Genomic DNA, 18,891 nt, shown 5'->3' on the forward strand with positions numbered 1-18,891 from the left:
AAAAAAAGAGGTAGTTCCCTAAACTTGTTTTAGAGTTTTTATTTGTTGCTTTGGGATTAAGAAGAGGGAAAAGGTAATTTACCTAAAGCTCATACAAAATAGTGGAGCGTGCATATATAAACATTTCCTGTTATTGGCAACATGGTATATCGCAGTGGCTTTTGAACGCTACCATGTCATGATCCCATAACCCAAAATTAGATCCGCCACTTCCTATTTGTATGTGCAGGCTTTAATATTTTGGTTGGAGGATCCAGGAGATGTTTGTATAAAAGCTAAATGCTGGATGAATCTTACTTATTTATATCATCATTTAAATGTCACAGGCAGATGATGATGATGATGATGCTGAATCACAAGAAGAGAAAAAGGATGAACTGAGAGGCTATTCAAAAAGAAAGATAGTCTCCAACTGGAACCGTTATGAAGGTGAAGATGCTGAGAAGGAGGCACAAAATGAAAGTGGAGAATCTCAGAGGGGAACGGACTTCAGTGTTCTGCTTAGCTCAGCAGGTAAGGATGAGAAAATCACATAGAGTATTGGTTATTTATGAGATACATTTTTTTCATCATAACTCTAGCTTTAGCTCTTAGCCTTGGTTCTGGAATGGCACTTGGAATGCTACTTGTATGCACTTGACTAAATCCAGTATTGAGTTTAGGATCCCTTAAAATTATTCCAGAAAGAGTTTTCCATGCCTGTTTCATATGGAGTAGTCAGCATTATGAACTTATTGATGAGTAACTGTGCTAGTATAGAAGGGTATGTAAAAGGTTACACACTATCTGGATGGTTTGAAAAAGCTGTGAAAACTAACATGCAGATTCGTTATGCCTAGAATTGCCAGCTACAGGCAGCAGGGGCAACTTAGGAATGTTCGACAATAAATACATAAGGACCAGACCTTGTAGTCCTTACTTGCGCTGAAGTCCCTTGAAATCAATAGTTTTGCCTAACTGAGGATTGCAGGATCAGGCCCTCAATTACAAGTTTTAATAATTTTTTTAACCAGTTAATTTAGTTTGATCACTGAATATTGTAGCGAATGCTGTCCAGTTAAAATGAGGTGTGTACATCTTATTTCAGAGCTTAATTTGTCTCATCTTCACTCTTCCTCTTGACAAGACCTTGTGGCTATTAGCAGGTATCTTAGAATAATAAATCTTATACTCTAGAATACCTCAGCATGATGGAGAGGCAGCTCGCTTCTGAGGCTCTGTTCATAGTAGGCTGAAACCATGCTAATGGCCAATTTTGGTAGCCTGACTTCCTTCACTGGTTTACCTAAAACATATTTCCACGTTGTTGGAATAGCTGTAGCTCACGAAAGCTTATGCTCAAATAAATTGGTTAGTCTCTAAGGTGCCACTAGTACTCCTTTTCTTTTTGCGAATACAGACTAACACGGCTGCTACTCTGAAACTGTTATGATATGGCTTTCAGGAAAAAAATAATCTTTCTTTATACTGAGCAGGGAACCATCTTAGTAACAATTGTTTCTAGCATGATTAGTCTGTGGTGTAGAATGGGCCATATGCCTATGAGTTTAGGGTTTCAGTAAAAATTGTAATGATGTTTCATCATTTTTCTTGTGTGATAGTATTAAAACTCCAGTTAGAAATCTCTCTTTTGTGCTGTGTACTTTTTAGAGCTAAACTACAAAGAACTAAGTTTCTAACAACTTGTATTGTTTAAAAAATTATATTGTCAACAATTTTTGTTGTTTGTGAATTCTCTAAATGGCTGAAATTTAAAATTTGTGTAGTAGTCTTTTTAATACTTACCAATTCCTTGTCCTTCGTTGTGCATATAAACCAGTTTATTATATAGGGCATGTCACAACTGCTGTGCTGCTGGCATTGTTTTGTTTTGTTTTGTTTTGTTTTTTTTATAAAAAGAAATACCAATGAAGCAAATGAAATATTTGCTTTGGGAAGATAAAAAGAAGATAAAAACCTTACAAAAGAATAATATGGATTTCTCACAGAGATGCAAGGGAAAAAAGTAGATCATATTTTGAGCTCATAAACTTTGATGATCTTTAACTGTACACTAAATTGCTTATGAAAAATACTCAAGCCTTGCTTAAGCTGTTTTTTAAATTAAAGTATAATCTCATTCTTATAATGCCATTTTGATTATTAAATTAATTGTATGTTATTGAAAATTATAATTTCAGTATGCCTGTATGGATTATAAAACGTTGGGTTTTACAGCATGGTAGGGATTCACGAGTTGCCTGTTCTGTTTGTATTCATAAAGACTGAGAAACCGATTACTAGAAACTGAAGTTGCTTGTTTTATACCTGTTTAAAACAAGATAATCTAGTTTGTGACTGTTGACCATTCACATACCCCTGGGGAATGCCTTACGTTTTTTAAAATCTAATTTAGAGTTTATCATGTTTTATATCCTGTAAACTGTTTTCATTCTGAATTTCTTTATATTTGCTGTCGTATCAGCAAACATTTTTATATACAATTTATATGTAATATTTTTAGTATGACAGAAGCATTTTTAGTTTCTTTTTTCTGTTATACTAATTTAGAAAAAACAAACTGTTCCTTTGTAGTCTGGGACAATTACTCCTCTCACCCTCTTGTCAGCACTAGAAAAGTCAGGAAGAAGATTATCAAGTCCTATCATTATTATTTAAAAAAATTGTTTTTCTATACAATAGAATTATTATTTGATCCCTAAGTATTCTGCTCCTTGTGAGCTTTTGTTAAGAATTGCTTCTGAGTTATGTGATGAACTAAAAAATAAATCCGCACCTATCTGCAGTACTCTTTCTATATTTTAATTTAGCAGAGCTAGAATCTTTGTAAAAGTAATATAATTGTACACAATTGCATGAAGTCTTTGAAAGTATTTTGTTGGTCTAACCAAGTTTTAAGAGCTGCTTGCTAAATGCTGAAGTTGTAAGATTTACTTATTTCTATTTTAATAACGTTAGTGGAAACCCAGATTATTGTAATTGAGAAGTCCCTTCAACTTCCATGTTGCAATGAGATCTGGTTTGTTCTGGGCAATAGAATTTTTCCTACCTTATCATTTCTGCATTTCAATTATTTCTCTGAGGTAGAATCTACATATATAGGCAGAATGTGGAAAAATTACCCGAGTGAGTGATAGTTTTGTTGCAATATACAGGCAACTAAATTTACCTATCAGACATTGCCGTGTCCCTCTAACTTGCTTAACAGTATCTACTATACAGAGATATGTTTCTCCCTGTTATTTACAGGTAGGTACTAATTTACATTCTCTCCCCATTCTCCCCTTATTTATTCTGACTGATTTAGGCTCTTCAGCAATTTCTTTGCTCCACTGTGCTCCCTTTTCACCACCTGACAGTACAAATGGAGTTGAGACTGATTGCAAACACTCAGCTGGAGGATTCCATAACATGGGGGAGTCCTCAGTGAGTGTAAAGCTAGCAGAGCTGGCTCATATATTACCTTACCCCAGCCCCTGAGTCTGTGAACTTTCATGGGTACAGAATAGCAATGCACAAAGCCAGGTGCTGCACATTAGAGCACTCCTGAGCTTGCTTTATCCGAGAGGGGCTGAGGTGAGGTGAGGCAGAGAATGAGGATACACTCAATGACAGTTAGACACACCAGAGAATCTAGACTACCATCTTTGTACTGAGGAAGTAGAAGGGAAGGCAAAGATTATTACTTTTCTTCTGTATGATGATTTACCTTTTTCACTCTTAGTAACAAATCCTGTATTTTCTTTGAAAACTTCGGGAGTAATAAAAATAATTGTTCTTCAAATATTTGTCCACATGGATCCCACTCTAGATGTGCATGCACGCCCATGCATGTAAGATGGAATTCTTCTTACCAGTCATGGCAGCAAGACAGAATTTAGCAGTGCCCACCTGCTTCCTTCTGTCAGAGTTTAGTTAGTTTAGTACTTAACATTTTTTTAAATTTAGCCTGCTGACAAAAAATAAAAATAAAATAGAAAACCCCTAGGATCATTGATACAGTGGCATTGATCTCATGGCTGAGGCAAAGTCACTGTCCTTCAAGCCCTGCCCTTCTGGTGAGCTGGCAGTGTCCTCAAGTGATGGGCATTCTAAATGCTTTTCCCACTATTTTTGCTCTGGACTGCACAGCATGACCTTTAACCGTTAGCGACATCTAATCCTGTTGTTCTGGATTATCTATTACCCTTGAAACATTTAGGACTTTAATTTAGCTTGGGTAGGGTTTGTGTAGCCAGGGTATCTGCCTGTTGCCCTCCGTTTCAAGGTTTACATATTCCCACATTCAATTATATCTAAGTTCTTGAAAGGTCTGATCCATGTATTGTCCCCCCAACGAGGGACATTTCCCCTCCTGGGAACCTAAATATTGTACTCCTGGCCCTAATAGATCTCCTCCTTTTGAGCCTTTACCGTCATGCTCCTTTACCACCTCTTTATCAAGGAAGCATTTTTGTTACCTCTGCTCAAAGGGTGAGTGTGATTCAAGTGTTAAGGGCAGGACCTCCCTATGCTATTTTCATAAAAACAAGGTGTCTCTGAGGACTCACCATCCTAAATTCTTACCTAAAGTGGTGTCATTTGAATCAATATATATATATTTTCCAGAGTTTTTCTCCAAACCCCATTTGATCTCTGTAGAAACAAAACTTCACACGCTCAGTGTCTTGATGGTAATCCTCCACTCTACTATTTGTTCCATAGAACAAAGCTTTTCCATAAGTCACCAAGGCTATTAGTAGCATTTGGTGACAGGTCTAGAGGGCAGGCTAATCCAACTCATACTTCCTTGCCACTGAAGAGTCTTTTAGCTTTGGGATACCGCAGTGGTTCTCAAACTGTGGGTCAGGACCCCAAAGTGGATCGCGACCCTGTTTTAATGGGGTTGCCATAGGTGATGTTAGACTTGCTGGGGCCTGGGGCCAAAGCTGAAGCCGGAGCCCCATCACCCAGGGATGAAGCCTAAGCCTGAGCCTCACTGCCCTGAGTGGTGGGGCTCGGGCTTTGGCTTTTCCCCCCCTTCCTCCCCAGAGGTGGCGGGGCTTGGGTGGACTCAGGCTTTGTCGTCCCCCCCCCCCCCCCGAGTTATGTAATAATTTTTGTTGAAGGGGGTTGGGATGCAATGAAGTTTGAGAACCCCCAGGATACTGTATTGGCAAATTTCAGAGTAACAGCAGGAGTACTTGTGGCACCTTAGAGACTAACCAATTTATTAGAGCATAAGCTTTCGTGAGCTACAGCTCACTTCATCAGATGCATATCGTGGAAACTGCAGCAGACTTTATATATACACATTCATATTCTCTGTGTATATATAAAGTCTGGTGCAGTTTCCACGATATGCATCTGATGAAGTGAGCTGTAGCTCACGAAAGCTTATGCTCTAATAAATTGGTTAGTCTCTAAGGTGCCACAAGTACTCCTTTTCTTTTTGTATTGGCAAAGGAATTGAAGGACAGTTGGGCTTGCTCTACACTTAATGCCCTTGGGTGCAGATGAGTAGGGGTGAGAGGATATGCAGATGGGGCCCCAATGGATGCTGCTGGCCAAAGACTTTTATCTGGAATGCATGGGGCACATGTGCACCTAGAGTGGGATCCCTGTGGACAAAACATTTTGAATACCCACATTTACTGGTTAAATGGTTAAATAACCATTCTTTTTCTCTCACTGCCCTCAGCTTTACAGAGAGCCTTTGGCAAGTGGGAGTTAGTGTACATGTTAGAGTAGGTTTGCGATTCTCTGTAGTATGAAAATCTCAGAGTATAGTAAACTGTGTGTCCAATTTTGTGGCATGCATAATAAGGTGAATCACCCAATAATTTTTCTTGTGATTTGTTTGATTAAATTAGAACTGTATTTCCAAAAGTGAAAACCGTATTTTCTTCTTTTAGACTTGGTGAAGAAATACTTTCCAGTTAGGAAAGTTATGTTTAACAACCATGCACACTTTGAGAAAAAAATTATCTTTTTGGACATATAGAAGTGAATTCACAGGCAGATTTTAATTTTGTGTTTTCATCATCAATACACATTATTTCTTCACAAAGCACTTTATCCTCCTCTCTTGAGCTTTAAATGGAGCAATAAGTATGTGAGGGAAAAGCAGCAGAAATTGAGTTCTAAAGGAAAAATGTGTTTGTGAATATTCCTTATACACATTTATAAGTGGAACAAACAATAATTGAAAGAGTGACTTTTTTTCTACTTTTTATATCTGAATGAGAGAGAGTAATTTTAAACGATTGTAGCACCTCATCTGAATGATTTTGGTCTGGCCTGAGGTTGGTGTAGGGTCTTGGAGGTGAAAGTCTGTTGGTCTTCTGCATCATTATGCCAGCATGCAGCTAATATCTTGAAAAGGGTGGGATCATTAAATATGCTCAGTACAGTGACTGGAAAATGCATTTTAAAATATTGAACCTTTACTTAGAACTAGCAGTGCAATTCTATTCGCGTTTGCTGTTAATATGAGTTCTTGACTTTGCAGTGAAGATAGCATTGTGTGGGTATTGGTGGATGAGTGAAATTATCCATCGCTGGAATAGAAGAAAAATATGTACTGTTCTATGAAATGAACACTCCTGAAATAGAACATGAACTTACATACATCTGTAGGGTTTTTTATGATTAACTCTACTGTCATTCTTAGCACGTCCCTGGATGGCTACATCTGTTTTCTATAATCAGTGTATTAATATGTTACGTTTGTATTTATATAGAACATTTCATACCAAATGATCCCAAAGTGCTTTATAAGCTATACACCAGGATAAGTACAGCAATTTCAAGGGTGGAAAGCAGCAGCTATTTTAATAGCAATCAAGCAACACTAAATAACAGTTAAGGACAAGATGGGAAGAATAACGTAGCCAAATGAAAATCTGACTAGGTCAGAGGTGGGCAAACTCGGGCCTGTTCTGCCTGGCCCCTGAGCTCCTGGCCTGAGAGGCTAGCCCCCGGCCCCTCCCCTACTGTTCCCCCTCCCCCGCAGGCTCAGCTCACGGGGTCACCGGAGCAATGCTCTGGATGGCAGGGCTCCGAGCTCCTGGGGCAGCACAGCTGCAGAGCCTCGGCCTGACCTGGTGCTCTGTGCTGCACGGCGCATGGCTGGCTCCAGCTGGGTGGTGTGGCTGCCAGTCCTGGTGCTCTGGGCGCCGCCAGCCACCAGTGCTACAGGCAGTGTGGTAAGGGAGCAGTGGGGGGTTGGCTAGAGGGCAGTGGAGTTCAGGGGCAGGGGATGTGGATAAGGGTCGGGGCGGTCAGAGGGCGGGGAATGGGGGTGTGTGAATGGGGGCAGGGATCCCAGGGGGCAGTCAGGAAGGAGAGGAGGGGTTGGATGGGGTGGCAGGAGGCAGTCAGGGACAGGGGTTCTGGGGGCAGTCAGGGGACAGGGAGCGGGGGGGTGGATGGGGCAGGGGTCCCGGGGGAGCAGTCAAGAATTCCTGAGAGGACGGGTTGGATGGGGTGGTGGGAGGCAGTCAGGGGTGGGGGTTTCGGGAGCGGTCAGGGGACAGGGAGAAGGGGTGATTGGATGGGGCATGGGTCCTGGGGGGGCAGTCAGGAAGGAGGGGGGGTTGGATGGGGCAGCACGGGGCAGTTAGGGGTGGTCGGTCAGGGAGAAGGGGTGGTTGGATGGGGCAGGAGTCCCGGGGGGGCCATCAGGGGTGAAAAGTAGGGGGGGTCAGATGGGGGCGGGGGCAGGGGCAGGAGCAGGGCCATACCTGGCTGTTTGGGGAGGCACAGCCTCCTCTAACCGGTCCTCCATACAATTTTGGAAACCTGATGTGGCCCTCAGGCTAAAAAGTTTGCCCGCCCCTGGACTAGGATGTAGGGGCTAACACCCTGCATAAAGTGCTATGGGTTATTTAATAAGCACAAGTGGTGAGCAGGGTGTTGAATTATGTCTCCTGCAAAAGAGTGCATCTCCAGCACACACTGTTGTTGCTATGCTGGGGATGTTGGTTTAGAGCTGACTCTGAGGAAAAGACCATGCAGTCAGGGGTGCTGGAACAATTTTTATAGTGGGGGTGCCGATGATGGAAACTATGTATTACGTGTTTGTTATTACTACTTCAAGCCGGGGGTGTGGCAGCACCCCTTTTCCAGCACCACTGCTTCCAGACAAAATATATGTACTTTGAATGCCCTGAGGTGCTACAGGGCAGATGAGGAACAAGGGAGATTTGCTTGTCAGTAACTAAACAACAAAAGTGGTAGAGGAAATGGCAACTTCCTTTCTCTTTTATTTCATAGGAAGTAAGAAAATGAAGTTAGGTAGAGGGAGGCATTATTTAGTTTAAGGATGAAGAAGGTGGCTCGTCTGGCTTTCTGTGTTAAACTCAGAGATGTAATAATTTTATTTAAAAGAATTTAATATGTAGAAGACACAAGAAAGAAGGTTAAAGGAATATCTATAAAAGTATATTTTGACCTATTCATAACCGCAGCATCAGAATTCTGAAATCAGTAACCGTGTTCATTCAGCTATTTTTCTTATTATTTCTGTAGCATCACACTTGTCTTTTCTAAAATGACAGAAGCACTAGAATTTTTTTAGCATAGTCATGACTATAGCATAAGCTTCAGCGTGAAAGCTGTGTGCATACGTTTTCTATTCTTATTTTGCTGCATCTGTAGCCAGCCAATACTCACCGTATGACAAGAAATAGTCCAGTAGTCGGTGATGTTCTCAGGGGACTTTCCAGTTTGGTGCTCTTCATTATATACTAAATGTTGCTATGTAAAAACATGTTATTTTGTCAGGTTTCAGAGTAGCAGATGTGTTAGTCTGTATCCTCAAAAAGAAAAGGAGGACTTGTGGCACCTTAGAGACTAACCAATTTATTTGGGCATAAGCTTTCGTGAGCTACAGCTCACTTCATCGGATTCATGCTATGTTATTTTGGTGTATCTTGGTTCTAATTTAACAAGTCAATCTATTGTGATTGACTTCCTGTTATTTTTAGATACCAACAAGACTAAATGTACCTGTTATCAGAGGATGGGTTATTAGACCATTCTGGCTAAATCAAAACACCTGGTCCCACGTCATGGAATAATTGGACAAACTGGTGAAATAGATTGTTGATGAGAGAGATTTCAAACCTGAGTTTGTTGCTGTCATAAAAAATAGGCTGGTGTCAGAACTTAAATTAGAGCAGTTTGGTATTCAGACCTGATATAACTTAATGAAAAAGTGAAATGTCAACATTTATTAGTTAATTAAATGAGGATTTATGATGAACATTCCCTGTAGGTTTGCAAAGGTGTTAATGTTTGTTAAATTCTCTGGTTAAGTGATTACTTTTTATGATGTGTTGCAATTCTGTTCAGGAAATTGAAACAGGAGCCTTTCTCTTATTTATTTGTTTAGAACTCAATGAAATGATTTTTATAAGGTATGCTACTTGCACAATGTCTTTAATCTCTTAAATTCTCTGTGATGGACAGTATATATATTAAGAAAGGCATTTAAATCTTTATAAAATATACTGTATTCATTTAACTATTATAGGGCTGTCCTGAAAAGCATGTTTTTTTTCATACAGGTGAAGGGGAACTCTTGGATTTAATTTTTTTAATATTCTTCCAGCCTTGAGTCAAAGCAGTACTTTTGTCATGTATTCCTTGGATAGTTAGAAATGGTTTTAGTTTCTATGGTGTTGCTGCTAATATCCTTTTAGGCTCCAACAGTCTCTTGTCTTGTGCTAATTAAATCCAAACTGAGTGTAAAACTCAGGCAAGTTTGCATTACAGCATATAAAAGCCTTCTAATATAGTCAAGCTGTACATTCATTTTCACCGATAATTTGCGTGTTCCTTGTTTGTTAAATTTTGTGTGTTGTTTTTCTGTGCACATTCTCTTTGATGATTTATTGTGTGAATGCTTTTAATATCTGAAGACTCAAAATAAGGTGATGTTTTTAGTAGTCTATGGAAAAGACTTATCTTTATTCCTATTGTTGATCATTTTGAATTGGCTTATCACATTAAAATATTGCTGTTCAGCATTCCAATATAGCATAATGGATTCAATTCAAAATGCCATAAAATGTTATAGCAGAACTGGAGAGGGCTGGGGAGATGAGAAGCAGAACTTTTTAATGCTGTTAAGACTTGAAGGATCTTGTAACTTATTTTACAATAAGTAACACTGTTTATTCCTTTGGACCACACACGTCAATATATATTGGTGTAATTCTTGTATCACTCTTAGGGGGAGAGATAGATCAGTGGTTTGAGCACTGGCCTGCTTAAACTAAGGGTTGTGAGTTCAATCCTTGAGGGGCCCACTTAGAGATCAGGGCAAAATTTGGGGATTGGTCCTGCTGGGGGGGGGGGAGGGATAGCTCAGTGGTTTGAGCATTGGCCTGCTAAACCCAGGGTTGTGAGTTCAATCCCTGAGGGGGCCATTTAGGGATCTGGGGCAAAAATTGGGGATTGGCCCTGCTTTGAGTAGGGGGTTGGACTAGATGATCTCCTGAGGTCCCTTCCAACCCTGATATTCTATGATTCTGTTAGCAGTTTCTAGGAATCCTTGGAGCTGTTTAATAATATTGGCATTGCTAGGACTAAATGAGCCTACATTTACAACTCAAGGCAATACATCAGTTCATTGATTTTTCTTCATCTTTGGATCAATAATCAGAGTTGTAAAACATTCACATTTTTTTCCTTTTTAGCATTTTCTGATTGCCATGTAAGATTCCATTGATCTATTTTTATTTTCTACAGGTTATTTAAAATTAACTTTAAAATAGACAACAGTTTTCTCTACCTAGTACTGGCTCCTAGCTGAAGTAAACTACAAATCCATTGTGGAGTCTTCAGGGAATATGTCTTGAACCAATCTAGTAAAAACTCTCTGTTCAAGCAGAAGGAACAAAAGAAGTGGAAACAATAGAATAATCTTACTTTGCTAGAAGAATCTTGCCATGTTTTCAGTGACTGCCTTCATTCTTTTATTCATCTATCTTAAGTACCAAATATAGATTTTGATCCTTCAGTAGGTTCTTGATGGTGAATAAATGTTTTAGCTAGAAATAAGTGGTCAAGTGGCTTATTACTGAGCCAATTAAAATGTTACTATTTGTCTCTTGGGATCTGAGCCCTTTTCTTTCAAGACAATAGCTACTACCACCACAACAACTAAAAAATGCCCCACCTACTTGCCATGCTTCAGTAGGATTATGTCTCCACTGCTGGATGGTAGATGTTGAGATAGAAAATAGAATTTTGACAATGCAGGGTTTGTGTGTGTTTTGTTCTGTTTTTTAACTTCACATTTTTTAGGGGTGGCTGGCAGCTTTAGGTGACTTTTCTTAAAGGCAGGGCAAGAGAGTTGGCTCTGTATAATCCAGCCAAAAGAACTTTAAGAATAAGAAACTGTAAGTTTAGATCATAAATCTTGTTTTTGCTAGAATACTTTACACAGTATTTAGTAGCAAACTTTATTTCCATAGATAGATGGTACTCAGATACCATTGCAGTTGGGTGTTGTCTAAGAACCTAAGTAGAACAGAGAAATTGTTTAGTTTTATCATTTAATGGTGGATGGGTGAACTGCCATAGGATGATGCTGATCTCATTTCCAGTGTCTAAAATTACTGTTGACTGCCTTCTCACCATCTGCTTTTGGGTCTCTCTCTACAATCTTGGCCATCAAGTTGTAGTTTTATCCTTAAATTTCTGTTATTTAACATGTATTTCTGCTCTCAGGATGAGAATTAGTGGTATACAAAATTACTAAACGCCAAGAGCTGTTGTGTACCTCTGGAGGACTGAAGGGAAAAAACAGACCTTCGTTTAAAATAAGATCATATAATTTTTCTATCCTGTGGATATGGTAAGACAGATGTAGGAAATAGGGTTGTCAGGTGTCCGGTTTTTGACCAGACAGTGTTTGGTCATTTGCAGTAACCTGCCTCTGTCACCAGGGGGTGGGGAGAGCAGCTGCTGCTGCTGGAGCTTAGAGGAGCACTCAGGAAAGGCTCCAGCAGAGAGAGGTACTGGTGACTCCCCTGTCCTGCTCCAGGTGTGGCTCTCCTTTCCCCATCCTGCTCCAGTCATGCGCCTACCTCCGGAGCGCAACTCTCCCTTCCTTGTCCTGCCACAGTCACCCCCCCACACACAATCCCCATTCCCAGAGCGTGGCTCTCCCTTCCCTGTCCTGCCCCAGTCACCCCTCCACCCCTAGAACTCTGCTCAGCTGGCAGGGAGAGGTGGAGAGAGCAGCGAGTGATGGGCTGGAGCAGTGGGGGGCAGAGCCTCGAGGGAAAGAAGCAGAGCAGGAGGCCGGGCCTCAGGGGAAGAGGCGGAGTAGGGGGCGGAGGGAGGTTCCTTTGCTCATTGTCCGGTTTTCACAAATTAGAAAGTTGGCCACCCTAATAGAAAAACTTATAACATGAACAGAGAATTGATTTTCTTTATATTTTTCATAAAAATTTTGCTCAAGCAAAAAATAATAGAAATGGTAAAGAGAGAGCCTGTGTCCTTCTGTTGCTCTGGAGTGTAGTTCAAAACCTGTTCATCCTTATGTACAAATTATTTCTGCAGTGCTGCCTTGTTCATTGTTGGCTTGGGTTATTGGCAATGTACTGTATAATAAGTGCCACAGATATTTATTTTTTTATATGCCTGCTCTTAAAAATTGTTTATGCCCTGAAGAATCAATATGATTTGCTATTTTCGTGCAAGATTTTCCTATTTCCTAATTTTCTGCTTCAGTTTTTAGTCATGCAGTTCTTCCTATAGATCAGAGAAGTCCTAGAGCAACAGAAGAATTAAACTGGAGAATTCTGATTTCTTACACAAATTAGACAAGCAAGTCTTGCTTAACAACTTTCTGGTAACTTGCCTGAGAAATAAGGCATAGGCAAAGGCACAAGTGCCATCAGAAAAAGGCTATTTGCTTTGACTTCCTTTTAGTGATACATTTAATATGCTAGGACAACTTATCTTTAAGATGAGTCACAAGAAAACTTAAATTGTTCTATGTCAGTAAAGCAGACTGAGTTAGCTATAAGACATTGCAACAAAGAGAATCTCACAGAGCACTCAGATACATGAAAAAGAGATTTTTAGCAAAAGGACAGTATTGCCCTTCCTCAGAATGCGAATATGCATCTCTCCCAGCGATATAAATGGATTCTTTACTTTCTTTTTTTAAATGCTGGGATAACTTAAATCTATATTGAATTGCATATATTTGATCTTCTTATCTCTTTTCTCTTAAAGCCCCAATATGGTTAGGAAATGCTCTAGACCAGTGCTTCTCAAGCTATCTGATGTGGGGACATGCATTTTTTTTTCTCCAATGTGCGCGCAGACTGGCAGCCGATGGCTTGCGGACCTGTCCGCGGACCACCTCTTTTGAGTAGCACTGCTCTGGACCACTGAAGAACTGTTGTTCATCAGCTCCGAGGTCCGTATTTCCAACTACAAACATTAAAAAATAATGACTCCAAACCCACAAAAAACATGAGATTTAAAAAAAAAAAATCACATTTTTTTTTGTTGGCCGCATTTTGATATTTTTCACCTTTGGGGAAGCCACTCATACCTAACCTGTGAGAGATTATCTCGAGTTCAAAATTCAACCTTCAGTATATGTACAAAACTGAAAACCTCCCTGTTTGCCAGTTGGTCTGAACTCCACTTCCTTTCTCCATTCCCTGGGGTATGGGGTTCTGACATTCTGTCCTTCTGTATCCTCCTCCCTAGTTAGACAGGATAGGCAGCTGCTTCATTCACATGCTGCCCAGCAGTCTCTTGTTCCACACATTTACTCCCCACCATATTTCCCTTCCTTTCCCTCAGTCTTATGTTCCTCCTCACGTTTTCTTTCTCTGTCACTGCCCCCCTTTCCCACTTATTCTGTTGACTCCTTATTATTTCCTGTCCTGTTCCCTAACACAGTCCCCCCTTCCTGCTGTCCCCACAGTTCAATTCCCAGCATCTCTAAATGTTGCTGTCTACTCCCTGGCCATCACATGGTGACTAAGGAGCCACCATCTTCTCTCAGGGTAGCTCAGTTTCTGGGAGATGGTTTCCATCTTTGTGGAGCGCACCCTCACCTGCAAAGGTCAAATAGTTATGGTGGCTGTCTTGCTAAGGGACAGTCATGGGAGGTGGTTCCCATTTTATATAAAGACAGGACTTCACAAAATGAAAGCAGAAATCTGAAGTTCATGAGAATATTTTTTTAAAACAAACCATGAAAAATCACAAGATTTGGCATTACTGTAAGCTGCTTCTCTGCCTCCTCAGTATTGCCTCTCTAACTTTCTGATAGCACATAAAGGTATGCTTTTTGTCCTATCAAATAAACTGCCCTTTTATCACAGTCTAACAATAGGAAATGCCAGATTTTAAACTACTCGTTGGATTTTCCTTAGAAATGTTTTCTTTTTTCTTGTATACAGAAGAGAACACTGTATCCATGCACTCACCCTTATTAGATCAAAAACACCATCACACTATAAGATGACTGTACTGGAATACAGTTATAAGAATTGACACATGCCATAGACACACCATACTTCCTTTTTTTTGCTTTAGGATTCCTAGATACATTACCACTACAACAACCAGAGTAGATGAGATCATCTACAGGTCAGTACATTGTGCTGTTCATTTCACAATGGCATTGGTGTCTGAACTTTAAGGAACATAAATCATTAGTAAAAATAGTATTTTTATTTATTAAGTAACTACTGCAATAGCACTTCGGGTGCTCAACAACAATCATAAAAACAATATCTCATTCATTAATAAAATAACTCTACAACCTCAACAAAATTACAGACATTGTGGGTAAACAAAAGCAAAAAGTACAAAACAGTAAAACAATAGTGGTGGTCATTCAAAAACATCTCTAAAAAAATAAGCTTTTAGGTGGGGACAGGTGAAATGAGCCAGATTTCAGAAGTAAGTGCGTTTCATACCATGAGGGATATAGCAGCAAAAGTTTGATTGCCTACCAATTTCAGATGTTATTGAGGAACCCCTCAGCACAAGGTGGCATCTGACCACAAAACCCCATCAAGTCCACTGCCTAATAATTGACATTTAGCTTTGCGTGTTTGTCAGGGCAGGGTCAAGGATGTGAATGAAGGGTATTTTATGGGCAAAGGACAAATTAATGTTGCCACAGAATTTACTAAACTCACCAAATAACTAAGCACATTTGGGACTGTTTTTTGTAGAAGGCAGTCTTTTACATAGTAGGCTGTCTTTCGTTCAATCATTTTACATAATCTTAAGTTAGTGACTATTAATTTATGCCTGTTTTTATGTCCTTAATTAGAGATGGGGTGTGGAAATTGAGAGTAAGAAGGCAGAGAGTAAAGTATCTTTTAAAATTAAATTCTGAATGCCAGTTTCCCTCTCCCCCAGCAGTTGTTATGAAAGTACTTACCCTATGTTTATACAGTATCTAGCACAATTGGGCCCAGGTCTGATTGGCCTTTAGATGCTACCATAACATAAATGATTAATAATAATAAAAGGAAACAATTGAAAGGTTTGGGCAATGCACAGTTATTTTCTGTATACACTAACCATGAGAATTGAGTAATGTGAGATTCATAGAGTAAAAGGGTGAAATCTTGGCCCCACTGAAGTAAATTAGGGTAAGCTTTTTCCACTTTTAATGTCCACACACTGGCTTTTATTCTAAAGTACTATGTCACAGATTAGCCACTGGGCCAATGGGCCCGTGTCCCCCTGGAAAAATGGGCATCCCCGTGCCCCGCCCACTCGGCGCTCCTGCGGGCAGGGCAGGTGGGACAAGCTGGACAAGCCTCCACACCTGACCCAGCTCCTTGGCAGGAGCGCTGCGGGAGAGCGGGGGGAAGAGGTGCACCCAGGCGGAAGGGGTGGGGAGGGGCCCCTGCTTACTCTGGGCCAGGGCCCCACAAACCTCTAGTCCACCTCTGAAAGCACTTATACATCACACTTTCTGATTTTTTTTCCCTTTTGAAGATTCTGTCACCAATATGTTTTTCATTTAGTGTTGTGCCACCGTTTCAGGGTCTCAGTGGGCCTGATTCTGATCTCACACTGAGGTAAATCGGGAGTAACTCCACTGAATTCAGCAGAATTACACTGGTGTAAACTGGTGTGGAATCACATTTCAAAGATATTAAAAGTAGAGCTATTTATCTTTCCTCCCAAAATCTCTCCTGCTCAGTCCCTTTTTACTCCTGACAGCTCCAGTTTCTTCATTCACCCTGACTTGAAACCCTGATACAACCTTTGGCTTTCCCCTTCTCTCATTAAGTTCTGTCTCTTCTTCCTTCTATAATATCTCAAAAACCAGTCCTTTTTCTCAGTTACTAAAAATGTGGTCTATGCCTTGGTCATCTCACATTTTGACTAGTGTAGCCTGCTCCTCCTATCCTTTCTGCTTTGACTGTTTACCCAACCCCACTCATCTTCATCTTCTGTTGTTCTGACTGTGTTTCATCTGTCAGCTTGTCTTTTATCCTTTTTCTGAAGCAGGTTCAAAATTCTAGTATTCATTTTCAAAGCTCTTCACATATCTGTCCCACCTACATCTTCGGTCTCATTTTCTCCTATATTCCCATTTCCTCCTTATTTTCTTCTTAGCTCCTGTCCTTAAATTCCCCCTCTTTTCTCTTTTATATTTTGAACTTCATATTTTTTCATGTTGACCTTGGATTGCACACCCTCTGTGTTTCAATTGAGTTTCCTCTCTTTCAAATCTCTCCTTAAAACCTACTGCTTCTATTTAGCCTTCTGATACTGAGCCATTGCTCCACTTTCATCTTTTTTTAAATTATCTGAATTGGAATGCACGCTTTTCAGGGCAGGGACCTTGTCTTTTGTATGTCTAATGTACTGATGCAATTAGGGAACTTTATCTGTCATAACATAAATACACGTGCTCTCTGGTTTTAATTTTTTTTCTTTGTAATGTCTGTCTTATAATACATGTATTTCCTGTATCACATTGATTTTTTCATCTGGTTAGAAGCTGAGCCCACTGTGGTCCCATCTTTAATGGCATGTCTACACTGCAATTAGGCACCCGCAGCTGATCCATGCCAGCTGGCTTGGGCTCGGGCTAGGGGGCTGTTTAAGTGCAGTGTAGATTTTTGGGTTCAGGCTGCAGCCCAAGCCCTGGGATACTCCCACAATGTGGGGTCCAAATGCCCAGGCTTCAGCCTGAGCCCAAATGTCTACACCACACACAAACATCCCTTTAGCCCAAGTCAGCTGGCAGGGGCCGGCTGTGGGTTTTTAATTGCAGTGTAGATCTACCCATACAGGCCCCAGTAAAAAACAACCTCCACCTCACCATTCTGTTCCTAATATTTATGAATGGTGGCAGAGTATCAGTAGTGGGTGGTTTGGTTGAAACCTGTTTATAGTTTTCCATGAATATAAAGGAGTAAAACTGTAAATAAATAGCTTTTCCCAAATGCCATTCGTTGGGGCGGGGAGGAGGGGGAGAGAGAGAGAATGTGACTGTCTTTATAGTCCAGTGGTTGGGACCCTCAACTGAGATGTGGAAAAGTCAGGTTCAAGTCCCTACACCAATGTGTATTTATTAGTGGACCCTTGTCCTGCGAGCCCCCCACGGCTCCCTTCCCTCCATAACCTGAGCTGGCTGCACGACCTGCCGCCTGTTCGCTTCCGAACTGCACCACGGGAACAACTTTATATGCTCGTGTTCCACAGGTCTCACTTCCTCACCCACATGTCGCTTCGTGATACCAAGTGGTGGGACTATCTACCACCTTTAGAGGGTGAGGGACCCCAGTGGGCCAGCCTCTATTCCACCCTGATCCCACAGGTCGCTGGGGATATCAGTTGGTGACTCCTTCATGGAGCCGTGAGCACGGGTGTATATCTGGTGTCGTTCACCCCCATCCCTGATGCCTGCCCCTTTTGCGGCATGAGGGAGAACCTGGTGCACGCCTATCTAGAAAGCACCAGGTTGCAGCCCCTATTCTGGCTCCTCTAGAGCCTCCTGTTGAGGTTCTGGCTGCACTTTTCCCCACATTTATGTATATTTGCACCCTGTCCGTGGTCCCATGAAGTCGCGATACCTCCTCATCAACCTCCTCCTGGCCCTGGCCAAAGTGGCCATCTACAATACCAGGAGGAGGATGCTGGATGACAGGGTGCTCTGCGACTATGGGGCCTATTTCCGTTCCTCCCTTGTTTCACACATCTGGGCAGAGTTCCTCTGGACAGCCTCTGCTGGCTACCTAGACAGCTTTCAGAAGCAGTGGGCGCTGTCCGGGGTTCTCTGCTTGGTGTCCTCTGGATCCCTAGTTCTGAACCTGTGACCTCCACTCCCGTCCCTGTTACTCCTTAGTTGTCCCCTGAATTCAGTTGGGTCCTGGGTCCAGTGGCTCCTCCCACAAGGCTGGGGGAGAGGCCTTTAGATGCAGATGGGCACAAGCCCGCCCACTTCCCAGAAATTCAATAAGATCTCAATACAGGACACAATTGCATTACTTGTAATTAGATTGTGAGAGTTGGAGACACTGGACTAAAGACACTTTTTAAAAGTAGGAGATTCTGTATAGAAGTGCTTGTTTGATAACAAAAAGAAGTGGGAAGGAAATATGATTTGTTTGACTCTGACTCATTTTCAACTTTTACTGGCATGTGAATCAGATGACCTTGCTTTGGCAGTATACACTCACCATCTCAACACATGAAAGTGTGATGTTTCTGAATTCACTGCTGCTAATGTGGATTGTGGAAACAATAATGTCCTCCACCTCCAGCCTCTTCTTTTGAAGGCCTTGGTTGAAAGCTGACCATGACATGCTGTCTTTTATTGCTGAATAGCTGTATTTGTATTTAACTGTGCTGCAGATTTATGTGAGGGTTACCTAAAGATAAAGC

General features: G+C 41.1%; 1 protein-coding gene across 1 annotated transcript in view; it reads left to right on the forward strand.

Annotated features, from left to right (window-relative positions):
* Nucleotides 1-18,891, forward strand: part of AVEN (apoptosis and caspase activation inhibitor) — a 175,365-nt gene that overhangs the window by 36,401 nt on the left and 120,073 nt on the right. Inside the window, exon 2 of the mRNA XM_073348840.2 lies at nt 327-513. Coding sequence (XP_073204941.1) covers nt 327-513 — 187 coding nt within the window. The remainder of the gene's footprint in view (nt 1-326; nt 514-18,891) is intronic.

Source organism: Lepidochelys kempii, chromosome 6 (assembly GCF_965140285.1).
Source record: "Lepidochelys kempii isolate rLepKem1 chromosome 6, rLepKem1.hap1, whole genome shotgun sequence".
Taxonomy (NCBI): domain Eukaryota; kingdom Metazoa; phylum Chordata; order Testudines; family Cheloniidae; genus Lepidochelys; species Lepidochelys kempii.